This window comes from Cupressus sempervirens, chromosome 9 (genome assembly GCF_028749045.1).
Source record: "Cupressus sempervirens isolate cs-2001-9-10 chromosome 9, ASM2874904v1, whole genome shotgun sequence".
Classification (NCBI taxonomy): domain Eukaryota; kingdom Viridiplantae; phylum Streptophyta; class Pinopsida; order Cupressales; family Cupressaceae; genus Cupressus; species Cupressus sempervirens.
The window spans coordinates 78,036-104,156 of record NC_143126.1 but is presented as its reverse complement, the minus strand read 5'-3'; the positions used below and the strand labels follow the sequence as shown (position 1 = coordinate 104,156).

General features: G+C 39.5%; 1 protein-coding gene across 1 annotated transcript in view; it reads left to right on the top strand.

Annotated features, from left to right (window-relative positions):
- Positions 1–25,560, top strand: part of LOC149537313 (putative LRR receptor-like serine/threonine-protein kinase At1g56140) — a 212,637-nt gene extending 187,077 nt beyond the window's left edge. Inside the window, exons 18-24 of the mRNA XM_089802826.1 lie at positions 22,587–22,782; positions 23,016–23,186; positions 23,349–23,467; positions 23,588–23,798; positions 23,910–24,147; positions 24,492–24,642; positions 24,808–25,560. Of these exons, the coding sequence (XP_089658952.1) occupies positions 22,587–22,782; positions 23,016–23,186; positions 23,349–23,467; positions 23,588–23,798; positions 23,910–24,147; positions 24,492–24,642; positions 24,808–25,152 (1,431 nt within the window). The 3' untranslated portion in view covers positions 25,153–25,560. The remainder of the gene's footprint in view (positions 1–22,586; positions 22,783–23,015; positions 23,187–23,348; positions 23,468–23,587; positions 23,799–23,909; positions 24,148–24,491; positions 24,643–24,807) is intronic.
- The last annotated feature ends 561 nt before the right edge of the window (positions 25,561–26,121 follow it).

Below are 26,121 nucleotides of genomic sequence, written 5' to 3'. Positions count from 1 at the left end.
GATTCCGTTATGACACAATGGTTGGGTCACATCCCTTTGGGATCTTTATATACGCTCTCTATTGGGAGAGAGGATTCAATCAGTATTAGTCATGCTATCTATCTTGTGTATTGGCAAATGATGTACTTGAAGCACTAAAGCATTGATGAAATATATATCTAGTTCCTGAAGCATTCCATGTATCTTTGTGTTATGTCTTGTATCTCGTTATTGTAGCATGTTTTAATCTTGTTTACCCTAAGCAGTAAACAATTTGAATCTCCTAGTAAAATGTCCAAGGCGAAATGTTGGAATTGCGGCAAACCTAGTCATCTTCGAAAAGAGTGCAAGGAGAAGAAGAAGGGTAATAAGGATTTCTCTTATTCTAACTCTAAAAAATCCTCTCAAGATGATGAGAGATGCTTTTGTCACAACCTTGGCGAAACATGCATCAGAAGATGTGTGGTTGATAGATTCAAGTGCTTCTTTCCACATGACATCTCACAAAGATTGGTTTTCAAAGTATGAAGAGTTTAATGGTGGGAAGGTGTATCTGGGTGATAAATCTCATCTAAATATTGTTGATTGTGGTAGAATTAAGATCAGATTCCCTGATGGTAGAGTGAAGGGGATTGATGGTGTACTGCATATCCTTGGTTTGGCACAAACCCTACTTTCAATTAGCAATCTTGGTGATGTGCGTGTACAAGTTGTTTTCTCAAGTGGTGGATGCAAGATGACAAGAGGCTATATGGTGCTTGCTAAGGGTGTTAGGATTGGCACCTTTTATAGGCTGGTTGCATGTATGATTCAGTGCAATAGTGCTTCTATGAAGTCCATGAAAAGGGCTTTGGATTCTTCATACTCACCATTAGATCAAGCAAAGTAGACTGATGTTTCTACATCTAGTGGTCGTATTTTCTGGGTACCTAAGGGTGCAAATGCTTTGGAGATGAAGCTCCCAGCTGAGAAGACAATGTTATGGCACCAAAGGCTTGGTCACATTGGTGAGAATGGTCTTAGAACCCTAAAAAATAAGAGCCTTATTGAAGGCCTTTGCGATTGTAATCTGGAGTTTGACTTCTATGAACCTTGTATTTATGGTAAACAACACCATGCCTCTTTTTATTTTCATAAGTCTTATAGGGTTTTGGATTATATTCATTCAGATGTGTTTGGTCCAGTTAATGTTCCATTGATGTCTAGATCTGTGTACTTTGTCTCATTCATACATAATTATAGTAGGAAATTTGTGTATTTCCTCATAAGTAAATCTGAAGTTTATAGTCAGTTTAAGGAATTTAAGTCCTTGGTTGAAAATCAGAATGGTAGAAAAAATAAGTGTTTGAGGACTGACAATGGTGGTGGGTTTTGTTTAGCAGAATTCGATATGTTTTGTAAGGATTGTGGAATTGAGAGACATAAGACAACTCCTTACACTCCATAGCAAAATGGAATTGCATAAAGGATTATAGAACGTTGATGGAGAGGACTAAGAGGATGTTGAGCGGTGTTGGGCTTGAACAAAAGTTCTAGGCTGAAGTTGTAGCCATAGCATGTTATTTAATTAATAGATCTCCCACTTCAGCACTTGTTCAGAAAACACCCATGGAGGCATGGTTAGGCAAGAATCCTTCATTTAGACATCTCAAAGTTTTTGGTTGGGAGGCATATGTTCATGTGCCTAGTGTGAAAAGATCAAAAGTAGAGAAGAAGGTAGTTAAGTGTATCTTCATTGGCTATGGTGTCAATGTGAAAGGTTACAAGCTTTAGGATCAAGTTGCAGAGAAGGTGCTCTATAGTAGAAGTGTAATATTTTGTGAGCTGAAACCTTCCACAATTGATTTGCAGCCAGAGAAAAGAGAGAAATAGAAACATGAAGTAGTTCATATTCCTTGTACCCCTAAGGAGGATGAACTATGAGCTCCTGATGGACTTGAGAATGAGGAGAGCTTAAGAAGCTCTGGCCTGAACCTTAAACTTTGAGAAGGTCTACTCGTGATATGAAGCGCTTAATAGATATGGTTATTCACCTAAAAGGTTTGAATATTCTTTGTTGGATTCCAATTGTATGTTTTTCTTTATTGCTAACTGATGAGCCAAGGATGGTTAGAGAGGCTATGGGTATGACTAATGCAGATTCTTGGATGAAAGCCATGAGTGAAGAGACGGAAGCATTGAAGAAGAATGCTAATGGGATCTGGTACCTTTTCCTCAAGGTGTTAGAATATATAGTCCACCAATATAAATGAGAGGGGGGGGGGGTTTGAATCAGTTATCCAACTAATATCACAATTATCAACCATATTAAACTTTAACCATATGAGCAATATAATCAAAAACCACAACAAGATACTCATACACAACATCACTAGATATGTTAACTAGGGAAACCCTTGATCAAAGGGAAAACTCCGATGGGGATGGTACCCACAAGACGATGCACTAATATAAATATTCCTTGTTAGAGGATGGACTCTATTAGGAATCTATAACAACATTCAGTACATGTCAGTCCTTGGTAGGAGACTTTAAATCCCTGTTAGCAGATTCCAACCCTATTAGGAGTTGTGGAAGAAAGTTGGACCCCCTACCCAAACAGCTTCAAGGTTAAGATCAATGAACCCATTGTCCAAAAGATCTTTGTATTATTCCTTGTAGAATAATAGAAATGAAATGTCCTTCCTCTATCTATGTTCTGTAACCAAACTTCTGCTCCTTCAAATCTTGTAGCCAAATCACAAAACTCACATCCAATAATCCCTTGGATCACTTACACACATTCAGTAAACATTCTGCTCCTTTTCGCACTTCGCATTCAACTCAATACTTAACACACATTACAAATAAAGATAATTAATTAAATTACAATTACAATAGCAGTGTCGCTCACAATCTATACAACTTCTCACACGTGTGATACTAGGGCTTGCGCACTTGCAGACATCACCAACATCTGTCTTCTGTCATTGGCTGACTACACATCTTCTTATTACATCTCAAATGAAAGATATCAAACAAACATCAGAACAATTTTCTCAAGCACTATGCTTATGTACTGCTCTCAGTAAATCAGGTACAACTTTTGTATGTCTTCAACTTAGACTCTGCGCACTTTACCACATCATCAAAACACAGTGTAGAGCATGTCCTTAGTCGTGCATCCCATGACAACCAAACCATTGCCCATACCAATAAGATCTTTGTCTGCTACTTTGCCAATCTTTACAGACTTACTTCTATGTTGACATCAATGACAAATACAGTCATGAATGCAACATGTCAATACTCTCCAATGCTTAGGATACTCCCCCAATGTAGTATCATCAACATTCATGCTAACAAAAGGACGTAAACCTATTGGATGTAAATGGATGTTCAAGAAAAATTTGGGGGGTCTAGATGGCAATGTTGAGAAGTATAAGGCACAATTGGTCATAAAGAGGTATTCACAAGTGGATTAAATTGATTATGGTGAAATATTCTCTCATGTAGCAAAGCTAACATCCATTCAATTGTTGTTATCACTTATAGCAGCTTATGATTTTGAAGTTGAGAAAATGGATGTGAAGACAACATTCCTTCACAGTGATTTGGAGGAGGACATTTATATGTCACAGGCAAAGTACTTCATTGAAAAAGGTAAAGAAAACCTTGTTTGCAAGTTGAAGAAATCTCTATATGGTTTGAAGCAATCTCCTAGAATGTGGTATCAAAAGTTTTGTCATCAGTAAATGTTATGTAGCTAACGAGTTGATGTCATCGGTAATTGTTATGTAGCCAACCGGTTGATGTCGTCGGTAATTGTTATGTAGCCGACGAGGTCCTTCGGGAGGGTTCTTGTTATGTAGCCAATGGACCCCTTCGGGAAGGTTCTTCAGAAAGTATATGTACACCATCCGAGATCATTGTAGTCATCATCATAAGCATAATGTAATGTCTTTGGCATATGCGAATAATAAAAGGAGTACGGTTGTTACATGTTTCTATTCATTGTCTATATGCATTAATTCATTTACCCATGCGGTATACATTTAGCGTTGTTGCCCGATGGACCTCGAATGAAGGTAGAGGAATGAAGACTAATGCTGAATCAGTTGAATAAAAATAAGCTGAAGGAAAAAGATGAAATACGCATAGCACAAGGGAATTTAATTTTGGCATAGCAGGCCGAACGTAGACAGAGATTTCAGCAAATTGCTAACGAACACCGAAACACTAAGTAATTGCTGGAAGAGACTCGACAGCAGTTGGATTTGGTGGAAGAAGCAAGGGAGGAATTTCTTAACCTGCATATGCCAAGGGAAGAGAATCCAGACAGAAGGGGATTAATTCGCACGGTTCGGAGTGCCGAGGGAGCACGAGCATGGAGTGAACTCTTCATCTGAGATACACTTCCGGAACGAACAGCTTCGCTTGACGAAAACCCTTCCTCACCATCTAGCACGGCTGTCGGAAATAAAATGACTGTTCAAAATAGCATAGTTGTGCAGAATAGCATGAGGGTGCAAAACAGCGCAGCTACACAACAAATCCCTCAACCTCGAATAGTAATGGCAGGACCAAAGGAAAAGTTGCCAAAGTTTGATGGTGATGGAATGGCCGATCCAATCAAACATTGTAAGACATGCGAAACAATTTGGATGGCGAATGGCGTAACCAATACAAATGAATGGGTCCGACAATTTTCGGTAACCCTAAGGGGTGTAGCAATTGATTGGTTTGTCAATACAGATCCCCAAAAACTAACCAATTGGGCGGAAATTAAAAAGGAATTTACCACCGAATTTCAATTGCTACGCGACAACAATGAGATCGTAGTAGAGTTATACAACACAAAGCAGGGGAAAATGAAATAGTTTAAGTATATGCCAGGAAATTAAAAAACTTAATAAATAAAATGGAAAGTAAGCCAACAGATGGGCTGCAAAAAAGATGGTTCATTGAAGGACTACGCCAGAAGTTATGGAAGAAAATGAAGATTGTGCTGCCATCATCATACACTGAAGCATACAATCGGATCATGAACTTAGAAAGTGAGCAAAAAACAAAAAAACAAAAAAAAGAGTAGCTCATCCGACTCAGATGACGCATCTTCAGAAGAAGATAGCAATGATGACGAAAAGGGCAGCAAGAAGGGTCGAGCTCTCCAGAAGGATATGATCAAAAGATGAAGGAATTTAAAAATATGTAGAAAGAGACGAAGGGAAACGAGCTATGGTGCATCGAATGCAAGACAAAAGGTCACACGAAGGGATCCTGTCCGAAGAACCAGTTCTGTGAGATCTGCCAAATTATGGGACATTCCATAAAGGAATGCCCGTTCAATATGAAGACAAAAGGACATCAACAAGTGCTCCTGACACAGGCAACTTCCACGTCAGGAGGGAACAGAAACACAAACATTGATGGTGCCACTTCGAGTGGGTATAGAAATAATAACAAAGGGAAAAACAACAATACCAACAATAATGGGAGCCGTAGCCGAATTCAGTATGATGCAAACAGCCGCCCAATGGTTCAATGTTGAGCATGCAATTTGCAGGGCCACTTTGCACAAAACTATACATCAACGAACGCACCAAAGTTGTTATGTCGATAGTGCGGTCTTGGAGATCATGAAGATGCCAAGTGCCCAAAATCACGAGTGAATTTGATCAGCATTGGCGCAGACGAAGAAGTCTTGGCAATCACACGGAAACAAAAAAACTGTACCTCGACCTGACGGAAGAAAAGAAGAGATTGGAAGAAGCACGGGCGGAAATCGAGAAAGCCAAGCAGGCAAAGAAATCACAACTGAAGGACACTACTTGTAACTCAACGAGGAACTGGGCTGAGCGAAACATAATAAGACAGGTGATGCAAATGGAAGTCCCAATCAAATTAAGTGACCTCACAATGCCCTAGTTACGGACGACCATTTTGAATATGACACCATTTTCAAAAGCGACGGAGGAAACAGGAAGGTACGGTAGTAGAATGACGGTAGCAAACCTGATGCTTCTGGCACTCACAACAGGAAGGCATCTGGCAGTAGTTGAGATGGCCATTCTAAGAACTGTTCTGACAAACACAATTGTGGACAGAGGGTCAGGCGTGAATGTGTTACCAGAAGATGTATGGAAAAAGTTAGGACAACCTACGCTGTGGCCACCAACATTCTAGTTACTGACGGCGGACCAAAATGGCATTAAACCTCTCGGCATCCTTATGGCACAACCAGTAACTATTGGAACATAGCCATTCCTATTCGATTTCGTCGTCATCTTGCTGAAGAGGAGAGGATATGACACTATTCTTGGATGGAGTTGGTTGGTAGAAGAAAAAGTAAAACACGACTGGAAACAAAATACCTTATCAATGGAGCGCGGAGGCAGAAGATTCATAATTGACCTGCACACACAAATGGTAGTCGAGGAGGCAGTTTTGTCAGATTCTGAAGGCGAAGGCAGAGGGGATGACAAGGGGAAGAAGAAAATGGAACCTGATGAAGAGGGAGTATTAAGACTGGAAGGAGGGTCAAATGAGGATGACCTAGATTCGGTGAACAGACTATTTCACTGGCAGATGGAGGATTACAAACTCTTCTCAGGCTGCAACATGTTGGGCGTTGAAGAAGAAAAAGGAAGGAACGAATTCCTGAAGGAATATAGCGAATTAAAGGAAGGAGAAGCACAAGTGGATGAAACACCAACCCATACGTTCAGTGAAGATAAGCCGATAAAATATAAAGAGGCCACAGTACAAACCATGAACCTCAGAGATGATATTGAACCAAAAAACATACTAATGGGAGAAGAGAGAGCTTTGACCCATGCCGAAAAGAGAAGAATACACCGTACGGCTGGAAATTTGCAGGAAGAGATTTGGAGGTACACCATACGACAAGCACAAGGCAAGGGAAAATACCATTCAGACTATAGGCTCCATATGGACAAGGAGCTACCACCGTACAACCTTCTGGAAGCATGCAAGGAAGTACTATACGGTCTAGACAAAGCAACCGTACAGATTCAAGAAAGGATCGTATGAACCAGATAGGATATCGTATGGACAAGGAGCCACCACTGTACGACCATGTAAATGGCTATCATACGGACATGAGAAGTATTGTATGGCCAAAGAGGTGTACCATACGGTAGTATGACAACCAGATGGAGGGGAAGCCATGTCTAAGCATTACACCATACGACAGCCATACAAGTACGACTTAAGGAAAGCAAAAAGGAGGGTACGTCATACAACCATCTAGTGTAGGGTATGTTGTACAGACTTGGAGCATAAGGGAATAAATCAGGACACACTGTATAGCCATGGCTGGGAAAGTTGCAGAAAAGGTAAGAGCACCATACAACCATACGACCAAATTGCTTGGAGGTTGGGTGACTGTACGGTGAAAGAGAAAGACAGTATGACTTACTCGTACGAACATTGGTAGCACGAGAACCATACCATACGGTAGTAACAATCGGAGTGGGGAGGTCATATGGTAGCAGGAAGACGGTACGACTATGGCAGAAGCAATCCATTGTGTAGCTATACATCGGCAGCGAGGTTGTAACATAACAAAGAGAGCACTGTACAGATACAAAAGAAGGTGACGAGATTTTCTTTAAAAAATGACAGATTGAAACAGTTCAGAATAAGTAACACATGATGCCAAAGGGAAGGGAAAAATAAGCAGTTGCCAAAAAGAGTGTGGAATTAGAAGAAAATCACAAAAATGGTGTATTCCATGGACTTTTGTGTGGCTTTGAGAGTGCTAATTTGGTCTTCGCGGCAAGGGCGCTGCCCCTTGACCCCACCCTGTATTGTGACAGGGAGCGTGCCTAGGGCGCTGCCCCAGGACCCTGTAGGGGCGATGCCCCCTAGACCCCCAATAGATGCAGTTATCAATCATGGGAAGTGTGACCAGTTGATGAGACCTGGAGCTGCTATGGGCATGGAGTGTCTATGTACCAGAGGTAGAGAGAGCATTAGAGTAAGCCTTTCGAGAGGGGTGATACGCTTTGAGGCACTTGGAGTAGATGTTGGACGTGAAGCTGTCTTGGTGGATGCATAGAGAGCTCGTGAGGAGCTGATCATCCAGTTGAAGGCAGTACAACGACACTTCGCTTAGGGTACCCAAGAGTTGGACGCAGAGAAAGCAGCACGGGTGGCTATCAAGGTCAGCTTGATTAAGGAGACAGTATTGTGTTAGTAGAGGCTACAGATGCAACGTGGAGACCAGTTTGGTGTAGGCACAGGACGAATGTGAAAGTGGTGTGACGGAAACATATCTATCTTGTTATAGTTAGTCAATTAATGTATTCCATTTTGTTAATTTGTCTCGGATATTTTGTAATTGTCGTCTGGAGACAACTTTTTCTTTTGGGGGGATGATGTCGTCAATAAATGTTATGTAGCCGACTGGTTGATGTCGTCAGTAATTGTTATGTAGTCGACGGGGCCCTTTGGAAAGCATATGTACACCATCCGAGATCATTGTAATAATAAAAAGAGTACGGCTGTTACATGTTTTTGTTCATTATCAATATGCATTAATTCATTTACCCATACGGTAAACAAGTTTGACACCTATGTGTTGTCCTTGGGATTTCTAAGATCTAAATTTGACGATTGTGTATATTATAAATGTAAAAAATGGTCACATTCTTATCATAGTCCTATATGTGGATATGTTGTTTATTAGGAATGGTAAAAGAATGATTTCAACTTTGAAGTCTCAATTAGCAATGCAGTTTGAAATGAAAGGTCTAGGCGCAACTAGATATATTCTTGGGCTTAAAATCATTAGAGATATTGCTAGTAGAAAGATTTGGATGAGCCAGAGGATGTATTTTAACTCGTTGTTGAAGAAATTCAGCATGACAGCTTGTAGACACTTCAAATGTTACAAAGAAAAAAGCTTTCTATGGAGGATTGTCCAAAATCTCCTACTGAGATGGCGGACATGTCTAGAGTACCTTATGTGAGTGTTGTTGACAGCTTGATATATGCTATGGTTTATACAAGGCCAGACATTGCCCAAGCAGTGGAAGTCCTTAGTCAGTATATAGCTAATGCTAGAAGGGTGCATTGGGATGCAATTAAGAGTCTTCAAGTATCTGTGGGGCACCTCTGAGTATTTCTTATGTTTTCATAATAATCCTACTATATATAGGCGTTTTGTCTGCATCATGGATATATGGATTCAGATTGGGTAGGAGACTTTGACAGAAGAAGGTCCACCAGTGGATAGGTTTTCGTGATGTTTAGTGGTGCAATTAGTTGGATGAGTAAGTGGTAGACTATAGCTGCTTTGAGCACTAGGGAAGCAGAGTATATGGTAGTTGCTCATGCTTCTAAAGAGGCAATTTGTCTTAAGAGATAGTGTTCTGATATTGGTTCTAATGTAGGACAAATTAGTATTTGTTGTGACAGCCAGAGTACTATCTGTTTAGCAAAGAATGCTACTTTCCATTCTAGAACAAAGTATATTGATGTACAGTATCATTTTGTTTGTGATATGGTGGAAGATGGAAAGGTGAAGTTAGAAAAAAAATGGTACTTTGGAGAATGTTGCAGATGCATTGACAAGCAAGCACTGAGAAGTTCAAATGGTGTTGGTTCTATGGGCCTTGGGACCTTGAGCAGGTGACAGAGTTTTGACTCTTGACAGGTCTTCAACAAGAGGGAGAATGTTAGGATAAAGGTGTCTCAACCTTTGAGTCTAAATATGCTATTTATTTATTTATTTCCTTTAGCCCATTTTAGAAGTCCTGAAGTTATGGAGCTAGTGGCATAAGTTTCTATGTTGAATCTATATAATGATTATGGCAGTTACTAGTTTGGTGGAAGAGTCATGGAGAGTTAATCATTGGCAGTTTATATTTATGGTGGAGTTCACTATTGACAAGTGGTGTGAGGTAGGTGTTGCATATGGAATGGTGACTGTTATGGTTGATATATTTTGAAAGTTTCTATGTGCAACGTGTCATTAGTTTAGCGAGTTGACACCTCATACCTCTTTGGTATTAGAGATGCTTTTGGAAACCATAGGCTCTATCCACTTGTGTTGAGCTCTATAAATATGTAGCCCCTTAGTGCATTTTGTATGGTTGTTTGGATATCTTCGAAGGAGTGTTAATGTGCCAAATATTCTCTAGAATTCTCTGCTACTGTAATTTCTCTTGATGAGCATTGGCTCAAGGATTGTATTGTAACTGTTGTTGTTGTTGATAATATGATTGAGTCTGGCTTTTGGAGGGTGGGTTTTTTCCCGCAAGGGTTTTCCCACGTATATCTTGTGTTGTGAGTTTATTTGCTAAAATCTGATTTCTTATGTGTTTATCTAGTTTACAATAGCTTAAGGGTTTGTAAGATTTTTCAGCATCATCTCTCTTGATAGTTTTAGCATTTGGAAGCGTTTTTGCACATTGGCTTCCTTTCAACCCTCTCCAACGCTGAGAAGATAACTTTTGCTCTTCATAAAGTTGAGGCACATATGAAGCAAGCATGTGAAAATTTGCATCAAAGAAGAATAATTTGGTAGAAGATGATGATGAATTGGATAGAGGAAATGATACCAATCTTACACAGGGATTTTGTAGAGTTCGTAAAACAGAAGTATTATCCTGAAACAGAGATGAAACAGTGCAGAAATATGCCAATAACTTTCATACTTCATCAACAAAGTTGTGCATCCAAGATTCTGAGAAGCCTAGGATCTGAAACACCGCAGTGAGCTGCAAACTGAGCTATCCTTCTTGAATGTTGAATCACTTGGAACTGCCTACAAATATGCAACAAAGATTAAGAAAATGAAACAGAAGGGAAAAGGCACTGGAAAGTACCCAAAAAAACAGATCATTGCAGAGTTGTTTCCCCAATCACCAATATTCAAAGTTGTTCAAGAAGAATCAAAAGATGTAGATATGTGATGTGATATTCACACAAAGCACACGGCATAGTACTAGGGATTGCAGGGCTATGACAACGTTGGTAGCAAAAGCACAAACAACAAATAAGGAAGAAGGTGAACAGATCATTGAAGCAAATCTCTATGCAATGGTGGCTACTACTAAAATCTTACCTTAGAAAGACGTAGATGAACTCTTTCATTCACAAATGAGGGTAAATTGAAAACCATTACATTTCATAGTTGATAGCATTAGTCAAAATAATTTAATTTCTGTTGACACTATTATGAGACTGAAATTTTCTATGATGTAGCACCATTAGATGTGTGGGATGTATTTCTGGGACAGCTCTATATGTATCAACACCATGCCATCTATAAGGCAAGACCCCACAGTGTTCCCATCAAGTTGAAGAAGAATAAATATTGAATAACTGAGGTAAGATTTACCATATCCCACATTTGTGTTTCATAAGAACTTGGCTGCACAGTTAATGATTTCCCAAAGTCCCTTCCGGACAGTGTACATATACTTTCCCGGAGGGGTGACTCAACTGTCACACACCCTTTCGGATACTATTCTACCCTTCGGCTACAATATAGAATTTACTGTAATGGGCACCCCTGGATGTCCCCAAAAAAACTAAACCAAATTGCTGAAAGGAATTATGTCAAACAGTTTGCATTCAACTTCTTAAAACCCCTTATAACTCTGGAAATCAAATGTTTATTTGTTTGTTGTGTTTCGTGCATGGAATTGGTATCATACAACATAAACAAGAAAGAAACTACAATAATATGCAAAGTGAAAATGAACTGCTGCTAATAAAATGTTATTTTCAGAATTCATAAAACCAAATACATGGCAGATTTATCAACTCACTAATTACTTTAGCAATATTGTCATAATACTCCAGCCCATGCTTACGAACTTGCTGCTACAATACTTTGTCCTCCAATCAGTCCACCACCTTCATAATACCATTCCCTCCAAGCGGCATAAGCGTCGGACAAGTAGTGAAGAAGATATGAGCAAAATATCAAATCTGCCTGTAGCCGGAAATGCAACTAAACTGCTTGATAATGAAGCCAATAAGAAAGAATTCCAAAGGCCAAACCCCAAGGGAATGACGTCTAGAATGTTACAAGAGAGGATAGACGTCCTCAAATGCCAAGAACGGAGCTGCAACTCACACACCAATTTCTTCTCATATTCAACATTGTCTAATGAAGCTACAAATGCTTCCTTTTATTCTATTCCCACGGGTCCGCTCAACTCATATGGGCAATGTGGGATAAAGATGTGTAATATAAAACATATATTAAAATACCCCTTATGTCTCCCTTGGGTACACATCACCATAAAATATATATTAAAGTAACACTTTAATATTTTACAATTAAATTAGACGTTACTTTAATAAAACTTCAGGCATTAAAATGTATTAGCAATCGGACTCCGAATAATGCGGGTGATAGCTCATCGAAAAGCTCTCACCGAGGAGTATCGAGTCCAATCACCAAAATTGACTTGCACTGTGTCCTGCCGACTTACTAAAAATAGTAAGTATGCCTGAAACTAAGTAAATCAACTTCGTTTTGGCCCAAACTGGAAATGACTAGGCCAAAACACTCCAAGATCCCATTAAACCCTTCGTTAGCCCTCGGGACCATGTAGAACAAGGCTAACGCGCACACACTTGGTCAACTGCTAAAATGGGGACATTACAGTCCGCCCCCCTTGAAATTGCTTGTCCTCAAGCAACCTCAGTCCAGCCTGCTGAATAACCTGCTCACTCTCCCATGTAGAATCTTCCTCTGGCAGGTCTTTCCATTTGACCAAATACTCCTTCACTATCCTGTTTCTAAGCTTCCTCTCTCTGGTATCCACAATAGCCTCAGGTACTAACACAAGCTTCCCCTCCTCATCCAAAGGGGGTAAATCTGCAGAAGGCACTACACTCTGACCAATGGCTTTCTTAAGCCTAGACACATGAAACACATTGTGCACTCGATTGCCCTCTGGAAGCTCAAGCTCATAGGCGACTTTGCCCACTTTGCGAATCACCCTGTAGGGACCATAAAATCTAGGTTTCAACTTTTCAGCTCCGCTCTTCTTGAGCGATGACTGTCTATATGGTTGTAGCCTTAAGTAAACCATATCCCCTACCTCGAAGCTACGCTCTATTCGGTGCTGATCAGCATACAATTTCTGTTGATTCTGGGCCTGTTGTATATTCTCTTTGAGCACTTTCAGGATGTCCTGACTATCCTGCAATAAGTTTTTGGCTTTGGGCACTCTACTGTCCCCCAAAACTAAATCCATGAAGCTAGGTGCTTCATAACCATAGAGTGCCATGAAAGGAGTCATCTTGATGGACATATGATAAGTGGTGTTATAACAATACTCTCCCATATGCAACCATCTGATCCAAGCCTTTTGTTGTGTAGTTACATAGTTCCTCAAATATCCTTCCGCCCATTTATTCACAATCTCTGTTTGCCCATCTGTTTGCGGATGATAACTAGTGCTAGGTGTAAGATCTGTACCACACAACCTAAACAACTCTTGCCAAAAAACACTCATAAACTTACTATCCCGGTCGCTGACAATGAATCTGGGCAACCCATGTAACCTGAATATCTCTTTAAAGAAAAGATCTGCCACCTGTGCTGCTGTGTAAGTGGACGGAATAGCAAAGAAGTGAGCAAACTTCGTCAAGCGGTCCACCACCACATAGATGCAATCCCTTCCCTGCACTCGTGGTAAACCAGTGATGAAGTCCATCGAAATACTTTCCCATTTCCTATCAGGAATGGGCAAGGGCTGTAATAAACCTGCAGGAAATGTGTGTTCTCCCTTATTCTGTTGACAAACCATACACTCCCTGACATACCTCTGAACATCATCCTTGAGCCCTTTCCATGAAAACCGCTCTCGGATCTGCCTGTAGGTCTTGAAGACCCCCGGATGTCCTGCTATGGGTGCATCATGAAATGCCTTCAATATCGCCTCTCTCAAATGTGATGACGGAATCAAATAAACCCTGTCCTGAACTCTGATCAATCCATCTATCACCTCATAGCGATCATCCTGTATGGTACCTGAAATCAATCCAGAAGCCCAAGCATCTCCGACATACTCTGCTATAATCAGATCTCTCCAATCTCCTGAAATCTCTGCCAGAGCACATAAGTGAGGTCTCCGAGATAAGGCATCAGCCACCACATTTTTCTTACCTTTGACAAACTCTATGTCAAAGTCATAAGCCTGCAATTTAGTCACCCATTTTTGTTGCCGGTCATTAAGATCACGCTGGCTCATGAAGTATTTAATACTGTTGTGATCAGTCTTGATCACAAAACGTCCACCTACCAAATATGATCGAAATTTGGCCAATGCATGCATTATGGCCAACATCTCCCGGTCATAGACAGAATAACTTTTCTCAACTCCTCGGAGCTTCCTACTCTCGAATGCAATGGGATGCTTCTCCTGCATCAATACTGCTCCAATCCCATCACCTGATGCATCACAATGAAGCTCAAAAGGCTTTGTGAAATCCGGTAGAGCTACAACTGGACATGAAGACATTACCTGCTTGAAATGCTCAAAACACCTCTGTGCTGCCCCTGTCCACACGAAGGCTCCTTTCCTGGTAAGATCTGTCAAGGGTGTAGCAATCTGTGAGAATCCCTTAACAAACCTTCTATAAAAACCACATAAACCAAAGAATCCCTTAAGCTGTGTAAGGTTTGTGGGAGTAGGCCACTCTACAATAGCTCTAATCTTTTCGGGATCAACCCGAACGCCATCTGCACTAATGATATGCCCCAGGTAAAGGAGCTCAGTCATGCCAAACTCACATTTAGATTCCCTGGCATACAATGACTCTCTCTCCAGAATAGATAACACCTCCTCCAGATGATGTAAGTGCTCCTCCCAGGTCTTACTGAAGACCAAGATGTCATCAAAGAAGATCAAGACAAATCTCCTCAGCTGCTTCCTGAATACCTGGTTCATACAACTTTGAAATGTAGCAGGTGCATTGGTTAGACCAAATGGCATAACCATGAACTCAAAGTGGCCATAGTGACATCGGAAGGCTGTTTTCTCAATGTCCTTTGCTCTCATCCTGATCTGATGGTATCCGGATCGCAAATCAATTTTGGTGAAGAAGCATGCCCCATGCAACTCATCAATCAGCTCATCAATCCTAGGAATGGGATACCTGTTTTTAATTGTTTTCTTATTCAGTGCCCTGTAATCGATGCACATGCGCATTGTCCCATCCTTCTTCTTACCAATACTACTGCTGAAGCAAAAGGGCTCTTACTGGGCCTGATATGCCCCATCTCCAACAAATCCTTAATCGCCTTCTCTATCTCATCCTTGTGTTTCTTAGGATGACGATAGGAAGTAATCATAACTGGTTTGGCTCCCTCCTCGAGCTCAATAACATGTTCCATCCCTCTGTCAGGAGGAACCCCATGAGGAATATCGCTAAATACTTTAGCGTGTCTATCAAGTATCTTCTGGACATCTAGTGGATGACTCTTTCCTTGTGGCTCTGGTGAAGTTGGCATAATGTGGCACTCTGCCGCCCACTCTATGTCATCATGACGAAAAAGTCTCTGCATTCTCCTCAAGGACACTATTCTGCAACCTCCATCTGAAAGCCCTCTAAGTACCACAGTTCTCCCCTCATGCTGGAATCTCATCTCCAATTTCGCTAGATTGAGTGTGAACTCAACTAGTGAAGCCATCCATGTCATGCCGAGGATGACATCATAATCTCCCATGTCCACAACATAGAACTCATCTTCCAACTCGTAGCCATCTCCAAACCTGATGCGAAGATTAGATATCTTCCAAGTGCATAATAACTTATCACCGTTAGCCACCATGACTCTAAACCCATCATGCTCCTCTGTCTGTAACCCTCTCCTGGCTACCAACTGTGCATCTATGAAGTTATGTGTAGCCCCAATGTCAATAAGAGATATCACTTTCTGCCCCTGGATAGTACCCCTGACCTTAAATGTGATTGCCTTTTGGGCCCCTGTCAAGCGTGCCAACGATCTATCATCCTTAGGAATGTTGCTCTCCTCTATAGTGTTACCCTCATCTGAATCGGAGTGCTGATCCTCCCCTTCTGACTCTGACTCTTCTGCTGAAAAATACTCCATTTGATTTGCCTTAGCCTTGAGAGAACATTTATGAGATAAGTCCCAAGGCTCTCTACAATGGAAGCACAGCTTCTTCTTTCGAAGTTCATTCAAGGTTTCATTGTCTAGTCCTTTTGATCCTTCTTTGGGTTTGCTATACTCTTTCTGAAATGATTTTTTGTCTTTGTCCTTGCGGTAGGAAGAATCTGTTGAATGGTTTTTTCCTTTGTATACCGAAGGGGCTAAATCTCGTGCCTTTTTAGTTGCTTCAGCTAACGTGAGTGGATCATGTCCCTTCACCCAACCTCGTAATGGATCAACAAGACCATCACAAAATAACACCACCAATCTCCTAGGAGAGATATCAGTAACAAGTACAGACAAGCGCTGAAACTCGGCAATGTAAGCATCCACAGAACCTGACTGTTTTAACTGTGCTAGCTCCTTGAAATGTAACTCGGGATCCTTAGTGTCAAATCTCCCAATCAATGTTTCGGTGAATTCCTCATAAGATGTAATCTGATTATGCCCCAAAGTCACCATGCCATGATGCCACCATTCATGTGCAACGCCATCCAAGTGCATAGCCGCATACTTGATAGCCTCCTCCTCAGGCATAGGATTAAGCTGCAAGTATGTATCTACCTTCTGCACCCAAGCTCGTGCAGTCATCTTCCCTGAAGCATCATAATAAGGTAAAGAAAGTTTTCCAACTTTCTTCCTCAGCTCAAAGTTTTGATTCCTCCCTCCTGCTTTAGGCATGTGTCTCATCCTCAAGTCCATATAATCTCTAAGAGAAATATCCGCCTGAAACTCTGGTCCACTAGCCTCCCAGTCCCTCCTGAACTGATCCTGTAACTCGGTAATCTGCGGTTCGTTTACTGGATGAACCGGATCTTTGGGTGGAAAAGTGGGTAGAAGAGGTCTCGAGCTCACAGTCCGTGTTGGGCGTGCAACGTGTCTAAAGTTATCAGCCTCATTCCCATTGTTGCCGTGTCCATTATTACCATTAATGTTATTCTCAGGACCATTGTTGTTGCCTTGGCCTTCATGGTTATTGTTTCCCCCGTTGTTATTGTTTCCCTCGTTGTTATTGTTTCTATTGTTGGCATCACCTGGATTAATATTGACACCCATCTGTCTAGCCATGAGCTGCAACATCATGTCCATTCGCCTATTCTGCTCCTGCTGCATACGCTGCCCCTGCTCTAATGTATCCAGTAACTGTCGGAACAGTACCTCCCCTTGATTTGGACCAGCATTTCTGCCTCCGCCTAATCCTGTATTCCTGTCATCTCGATCACCCATATTATTGTCCTGATCACAGAATATCTCCTCTGTGTCTGTATGGTTGAATTCAATGTCCTCCTGCACGGATGTACTAGACTGTTTGCTTTGCAAGTCTGAAATCCTATTTTGTCTTGCTCTGGTATCGCGGAAATTATAAGACCCCTGTCGCATGCTCAAACATAAATGCTTAGCCTGTGTTTTTTTTTACTTACTTTTTCCCTCTATCCGGCTGTTCCAAATTCCCTATAAGACCTCCACAGGATGGCAGGACTTATAGCTCTGATACCACTATAATGGGCACCCCTGGATGTCCCCAAAAAAACTAAACCAAATTGCTGAAAGGAATTATGTCAAACAGTTTGCATTCAACTTCTTAAAACCCCTTATAACTCTGGAAATCAAACGTTTATTTGTTTGTTGTGTTTCGTGCATGGAATTGGTATCATACAACATAAACAAGAAAGAAACTACAATAATATGCAAAGTGAAAATGAACTGCTGCTAATAAAATGTTATTTTCAGAATTCATAAAACCAAATACATGGCAGATTTATCAACTCACTAATTACTTTAGCAATATTGTCATAATACTCCAGCCCATGCTTACGAACTTGCTGCTACAATACTTTGTCCTCCAATCAATCCACCACCTTCATAATACCATTCCCTCCAAGCGGCATAAGCGTCGGACAAGTAGTGAAGAAGATATGAGCAAAATATCAAATCTGCCTGTAGCCGGAAATGCAACTAAACTGCCTGATAATGAAGCCAATAAGAAAGAATTCCAAAGGCCAAACCCCAAGGGAATGACGTCTAGAATGTTACAAGAGAGGATAGACGTCCTCAAATGCCAAGAACGGAGCTGCAACTCACACACCAATTTCTTCTCATATTCAACATTGTCTAATGAAGCTACAAATGCTTCCTTTTATTCTATTCCCACGGGTCCGCTCAACTCATATGGGCAATGTGGGATAAAGATGTGTAATATAAAACATATATTAAAATACCCCTTATGTCTCCCTTGGGTACACATCACCATAAAATATATATTAAAGTAACACTTTAATATTTTACAATTAAATTAGACATTACTTTAATAAAACTTCAGGCATTAAAATGTATTAGCAATCGGACTCCGAATAATGCGAGTGATAGCTCATCGGAAAGCTCTCACCGAGGAGTATCGAGTCCAATCACCAAAATTGACCTGCACTGTGTCCTGCCGACTTACTAAAAATAGTAAGTATGCCTGAAACTAAGTAAATCAACTTCGTTTTGGCCCAAACTGGAAATGACTAGGCCAAAACACTCCAAGATCCCATTAAACCCTTTGTTAGCCCTCGGGACCATGTAGAACAAGGCTAACGCGCACACACTTGGTCAACTGCTAAAATGGGGACATTACATTTACCAACAACACACAAATTGGAATCGTCACATCATGAAGGGGTGCAATCATCTGTAAACAGCTCTCCTTTTACCACAACAACTCGAACCATTCAAAAGAACCATCGCAAGCAACCATGATTGAAGCAACAAAAGGTGCTCATAATGAAGTTTTTACTACAATGTAACATCCAATGACTCAATTAGGAAAATCTGCCACAACTCACTGCTAGATCATGAAACTTGCACCACACAAACCAACAAGATTTTCATGATAGAACTACCAGTATTGGGAAAATTCAAACTGTTGCACCACAACATATCTCCAGTAAGCAAGTAAAGGAAATGGCATGGCAGAAGTTTATTTAATTTCCAATGAATCAACTCCCTTCCCACAGCAGATGGTCCATTAGAGGAGGAGTTCCCAAAGGTTCTCCTGATTTGTTACAAGGTGGTGGTGCAATGTGACCCATCGCCTCTCAAGGAGGGAGGAATGGTCAAGATTGTCAGGAATAGTCCAGAGTAATATGAGGTGAATCCAGTGTGTGAGAGGAGCCATCAGGATCTGTTAGGAGAAGATGCAAAACATGCTCTGAAAAATACACAGAATAGTCTGGGGATGGCCCAAAGCCATTCAGGAGTGATTCAGACCAATCAAGATCTAACAGGGCATGCAAAGATGGGAAAAATTATAAATCTAATTTTTCATTATTTTCTACATTTTAATAAATTGCTTTCTTTTATGTATTCAGAGCGGAATTGGGGGTCAGAGGTGTTGCCAGTCTCTTAGATCAATTACCAAAGCCATAGTTCTAAGCATAGTTTGCAGACTCGGACTCAAAGAGTACTTGAAAAGCCCAAAATTTTCAACTCTGAAAAAACTCGGCATATATTCAACAAAAACTCGGCAATTTAGAAAGTACAAAAATTTAAAATCTCTTAAAGAAACATTTTTTTTTTGTAGAAAACAATTACAAAATGTATTAAATTAGTAATTGACATTTCAATAGAGAAATGTGTAGTTTTATAGCACTAAAATGATGTGAAAAATGCATCTAATCCAATGTTTTCCCTGCATCAATATTTTTACCTACATTTTTTTACATCTATAAATATGCGAGAGTTAAACTTGATTGTACTCACCTAGCAAAAAAACTTGGGAGTACTCAGCAATTCTGAGAGTACTCGGAGAGTTTGCAAACTATGGTTCTAAGGTACTGGATTTAGATCTCTTCAATACCTTTCCAGTGAATCGAATGATTTCAAATTTTGAGCTATGAGTCGAAAGTTATGGCCCGACCAAGTTGTACTGCCCAATCTTTGTAGTTTTTCAAAATTATTGTGATCTTCTTTATTATCTTATTCCATAGAAACTCTTCAATTGAAAAATGCTTGCAATCCTAGCTGTTGGGATTCCAAGTTTGTATTTAGAACTCATTTTGGGGCAATGAACGATAACTTTTATTGTGCACAACTCTTCTACAAGTTCTGGTATTTATTTTTCTAAATACTTAGAGGCCTCTGTATAGCTGGTATTTTAACTGAATTTGCCATTTAATTCAGATCATTGTGGTCACTATAGTGGAAAAACAGCACAACTCCATGCTCTGCATCTTGCACCTGTGGCGCTCTTTATGTTTACCAGAAACAACACCAATACCTTTGTCACCAACAACACCAATTGTTGCAACAAAACTAACCTGACTATGCTCCATCATAGACCTCTAATCATGGGCTACTGCTTCTCCCACTTTTTGCTGCAGCTTGCAGATACTCCCTGTCACTGGTAGAAGGTGTTGGGCTTATCAGATTCCAACATGCCATGGAATTCCTCTATGACTGAATCAGCTACATCATGTAACCTACCTATCACACATGAAGCCTCAATAAAAAAAATCTTGCTTCAGTTCATTGGCACAAATCTTCTATCTCTCATATTGCTCCAAAGACCTCTTCAGAGCAGCCAAGGCCTTACACAACAATAGACATTGTGCAGGCAATGGAGGAGTCTGTAGGATAAATAACTCCTCTTTTAGTGTGATTTTGTACTACATAGAAGGCACCTAATTTTTGTTGCCCTAAGTAATTGCCAAGGCCCTTTTTATTTCTTTATTCAAATGTAACTTCACGTCCTTGTGATTCCTATAGCCTAGCTGAAGTCAAATTTTGTTTGAGCTGTGAAGCATATCTAACAACCCACAACAGCACACTGTTTCCTTTTGTTAGTTTTAACAAAAAATCCCCTACACCAACAATATCACCAGATTTATTGATTCCAAGATAAACCTTACTGAAATCACCACTCTGAAAGTTTTTGAAATATTCCTTGCATAAAGTGGCATGAACAATACTCCTGAATCAATTCTCAATTTATCTGCATCTTCGATCTCTTCCTCAAATTCTTCATAATTTTTCCCACAGCTTCTCTTGAGCTCTGATACCAATTGTTGAAATAAAAGGCAGCAGATTGATCAATTAGAAAAACAGAATCAGACGAACAAGACACAGTCACCAAATTTATAGTGGTTCACCAATATGGCTACATACACTCTTCAAGCAGGGTGATTTCTTTGAACAGTGTTTCTCCAATACACCATTCTCAGATACACAATGCACAATCTACACATTCTTACATACAATTGTTTAACTCCTCGAATATGAAGAGACAACAGAGAGATTAAAACACATAATGCTAGCAATTTTCCATATCCATTAGAATTTGTGCATGGGGGATTTCTAAGCTTTGATAATTCCTATGTTCCTGCACAATGGCTGAAACATAATAGCTATGATGAACAAGTTTGATAATTGTTTAAGTATCATTTGATAGAGAAAACTGATGTAGATGTTCATCAACAAATCTTCATGTTGATGAGTGCATCTTGGTATTTATTGCAAATTCTTTCAAGATTTCACGTGACTCATTAACTTGAGAAACTAACAATTCTTCATCTATACCTTTCTTTAAATAATGTGTAACCCAAGGTTCTCATCAGTCAATATATGCATCATCAAATGCAACTATATTATCTGTTTTCTGTATGTGGCTCTTCTTTATTATTATAAATAATCAAATTAATTTCAACTAAATATGGAAAGTTATGTCCTTGGAAGTGGTCTCAGCCTAAGGCTTGTGATCCCATTTTGGGTAACTACAGACTTCATGGATGAAAAAGTCCTATTCGAAAAAAATCGATATATAAAAGAAGAAAAGCTGTTGATATGATAATACGATATGAATGGGAGAGAACAGCAGTGTTGTTTTTATGGTTGTGTTGCCCAGTTTAAACATACTTCTTATACGATATGAATGGGAGAGAACAGCAGTGTTGTTTTTATGGTTGTGTTGCCCAGTTTAAACATACTTTCTATCTCTTGGGATCCTTCAGGCTTTTGGCTTTTATGAGTCACTCCTTGGGTCGTCCTTGCATTTACTTTGATTAATGTGAATTTCATGTCAACCTTAATGTTATGCAGTTATAGTAAATGGCTTTTGAGTCCTGTGTGACTTCCTGCCCCAATTAAGAGTCCATTAACTAGAGGGACAGAATCATAATTGTCAATGGGAGTCATGACTCATCAAGGAGTAGCTGGGGAAATGATCCATAACCGTGAGGAAAATCAGCACTTACACAGTCTATAAACCACTTGACAGCCATCCATCCAGCTCCCTCGCCTACTAGGTGATACATCCCTTCGTGATGTTAAATCTAGTTTACTGTTGACAATGGCCTATTTTTTGAAGGCCTCACACATGCAGTTGTAATTGCTTAGCATTAAGCAGGTATCTGACGAACATTAGGATTTAATAATTTCGATCATTTACATATTTTCTATTGTTGCAAAACTTTTTGTGCAGGGAACTCAAAAGTTACAAAATTTCAATATCAAGCAAGCAGCTGGAGACTCAAACGTGCCAATTACAAAGATTTATAATGTCAGCGTGACTGACAATATCCTTGATGTGCATCTTTTTTGGGCTGGTAAGGGAACTTTTGGCATACCATCCGAGGAGACACGTGGTCCATTAGTGTCAGCAATTAGGATTATTCCTGGTAAGATACTATGTTGGCCTCAAAAAAAATATGTTATTAGTACTATCCAGTTTTCTTAGGACATTTGCTGTGGAGATTAGTAAATTTTCAATTTTAATTTAAGAGACAATGGCTCTGGAATATGCTTTGTATTCCTCTGAATATATTTTTGAATAATAAAGCAGCAAGAGGGTGCTGGCCCATATTCCTCTGAATATGTTACTACACAATTATTTTATCATGCCTTGTTGCAGAATTCAAGGCAACTATTGGTGCTGAAAGTTCCAGTAGCAACAGCCAAACAAAAGCCACTGGAACTATTATTGGAGTGATTGTTGGGGTTGGTGTTCTACTATGCTTATTCTTCATGCTTGCAAGAAAAAGGAGAAGGAATAGAAAATTTTCTTCAGCTGATGACAGCGAAGGTGATAATGCATGTTGCTAAGCCTGGGACAACTCCATGCATATTTTAGATCATCTCTATAATATTCTCTCTCAGATCAGATTTCTTGCAAATGTAAATGGTATTCGGAAATATAGTGCCATCAAGATAGATCTTACGATTTTAATGTTGCTTGTTTGTCCAGATTTGAAGAATATGGCTGGAAAAGCTCATCTTTTCAGTTTATCGGAAATGAAAATAGCTACAAAAGATTTTGATAGTGAAAATAAAATAGGAGAGGGTGGGTTTGGGGCAGTTTACAAGGTAAATTAAAATGCACCATCTAGTTATATGTCAAGTATGAGCTTTATTTTTAGTGAAAAGAAATGAATCAAAATATCAAAATTGAAATGCTTGTATTAAAATATATGATTCCAAATGTAGGGTGTGCTCCAAGATGGAAATTTTGTGGCAGTAAAGAAGCTGTCCTCCACATCTGGTCAAGGAAAATGGGAATTTCTAAATGAGGTGGCAACAATATCTGCCGTGCAACACCGGAATCTCGTCAAACTCTATGGATGTTGTAGTGAAGAGGACGAGCGACTCTTGGTCTTTGAATTTATGCCTAACAACAGTCTGGGGCGAGCTTTATTTGGTATAAACTTGTATATTTCTCTAACATGCTAACTATGAACTCTAATAAGTCACCTTGTATTTTGATAGCATTTAAATTATTATTAATATGGTTTTTTACAATCAACCCCAGGGTCTGAACTCCTTAGGCCAATCCTTGATTGGCCTATACGGGTTAACATTTGTCTTGGAGTAGCACGTGGATTGGCATATCTTCATGAAGAATCAGGAGTAAGAATTATACATCGAGACATCAAACCAAATAATATCCTTCTAGATGAACATCTAAATCCAAAGATAGCTGATTTTGGATTGGCAAGGCTCTATGATGCTGCAAAAACTCACATTAGTACTAGAGTGGCGGGAACAATGTAAGATTTCTGTTTCATTATTTCTTACAAAGTTTTCTGGTGGTGTTTTCACTGATTAAAAAAAAAGTTATCAGCAGAAATGTTGATCAGGGTGAGATTTAGAATTTCTTATTTTCCAGTGACATATGACTTGAGGATAATAAATTTACTATATGGCTAGTTCATATGTTTCATTATATTTCCAAGTAGAAACAGGCCAGATTCTGCCAAAGTAGGTTATTTTGATTTCAAAGTTCTATTGAAAAGACCCAAATACAGAATGCTAACAAGGTTGAAATGAAGGTTGACCGTGTACTTATAAGTTATGAATGTATAGTAAATGTTTAAACTTGTACTGCTTTCAGTGGATATCTAGCTCCAGAGTATGCGTTGCGTGGACATCTCACTGAGAAGGTTGATGTTTTTAGCTTCGGAGTAGTTGCCCTAGAAGTTGTTAGCAACAGAAGTCACGAAGACAGGAATATGCCAGATGAGATGGTCTATCTTCTTGATTTGGTAGCAATGCTTTCTTTTAAATTTCCAAGTGATTTACTCTATTGACTTTAACAAATTCAAACCATTTAACACTGGACCAAAGAGTCAGCAGATGTTTGAGAAGATATTGATATTCAATATGTACTTTCAAACCAATGCCTTATGTTATATGTCAATGAAGTGCAGGCCTGGCAATTGTATGAGGAGGGCAGACTTCTGGATTTAGTTGATACAACTGATCTTTCCAGTTTCTGTGAAGAAGAAGTTGTTCGAGTGATTCACGTGGCTCTTTTATGTACACAGGCAACTCCCTCACAACGACCTTCCATGTCACAGGTTGTTTCCATGCTAGGAGGAGCAATGGAAATCAATCCACCACAATGTCGTCCTGGCTATATGAGGGACTGGCAGCTTACAAGTCAGAATGCCTTAAATTCAACAAGGGGAGATGGTAAATCATGGACATGGAGCACAAGCATGACAGTAGACGGTATACAGACAAGCTGTAACATAAATAAAAGTGAACCTTGATCTTCATCTCCAGAATTGACTTCCAAAGAGCTTTCTAAAGTTTGGAAGTTTGATCTGTTATTTCGTGGTAAATATATTACAGCTAGTCCAGGCAACCCATGAACCTGGCTCATGTCATGGTGTGAACATTACCTTAGAGATTGTTGGAACTGCAATTTCTCCCAATCACATGGAAAAAAACTGCAGTTTTAGCATGACTTAAACTATTCTAGACATAGATTTTGCATTAGTTTGTATTACCGGCACATTAAGTTTCCTGATCTTCTAGAATTTGTCCAATACCTCTATATAGATAAAGGCAGTTTGTAATAAATTCTTATCACTGATCAGCTGGTACTTGATCACGTGATCAGGTTCTTGTAATCTTCCAAATTAATTGAAGATTTAATTGTGTTTGTGCTATTGTCATTACAATTTGTCTAATTTTTTATAAAAAACATTTGATATTAGAGCAGAGTCAATTATTTGCTGGGTTAAATTGTTGAATAGGAGAAGATAGCCAGTTTGCAGATTTAAGGAGAAACTCTACACTCAACAGGAGGTCGTTTAAGTCAAAGATTTATTTGCTGTTCTCAAAGAAGACCACCACTTTGTTGAAAAAAAGAGGCCATTTCAAAGAAAGCACAAAGAAAATGTAATGCCCCGCTCGGGAACCCAAGAGAATTAAACCTAACATGTTACAATGTTTACTGAACTTTTTTTTTTTTTTTTGAAGTTTAAACAACATCAAGATAACATTAATGCGGAAGCAATAAGAACATACATATCAAATACACATTTGCAATAAGAGATACAGTTTCAATTCCTCAAGGATTCCTTTATGTTGAGTCACATTTAATAATTATTAATTAATTAGTTTAAGTTCCAAGTACAATGTCTCAAGATCATAAAGAAATAACAGATACATAATCGCATAAGCAAATGCATAAGTATAAACAATACAATGAAAGTACATCCAAATAATAACAT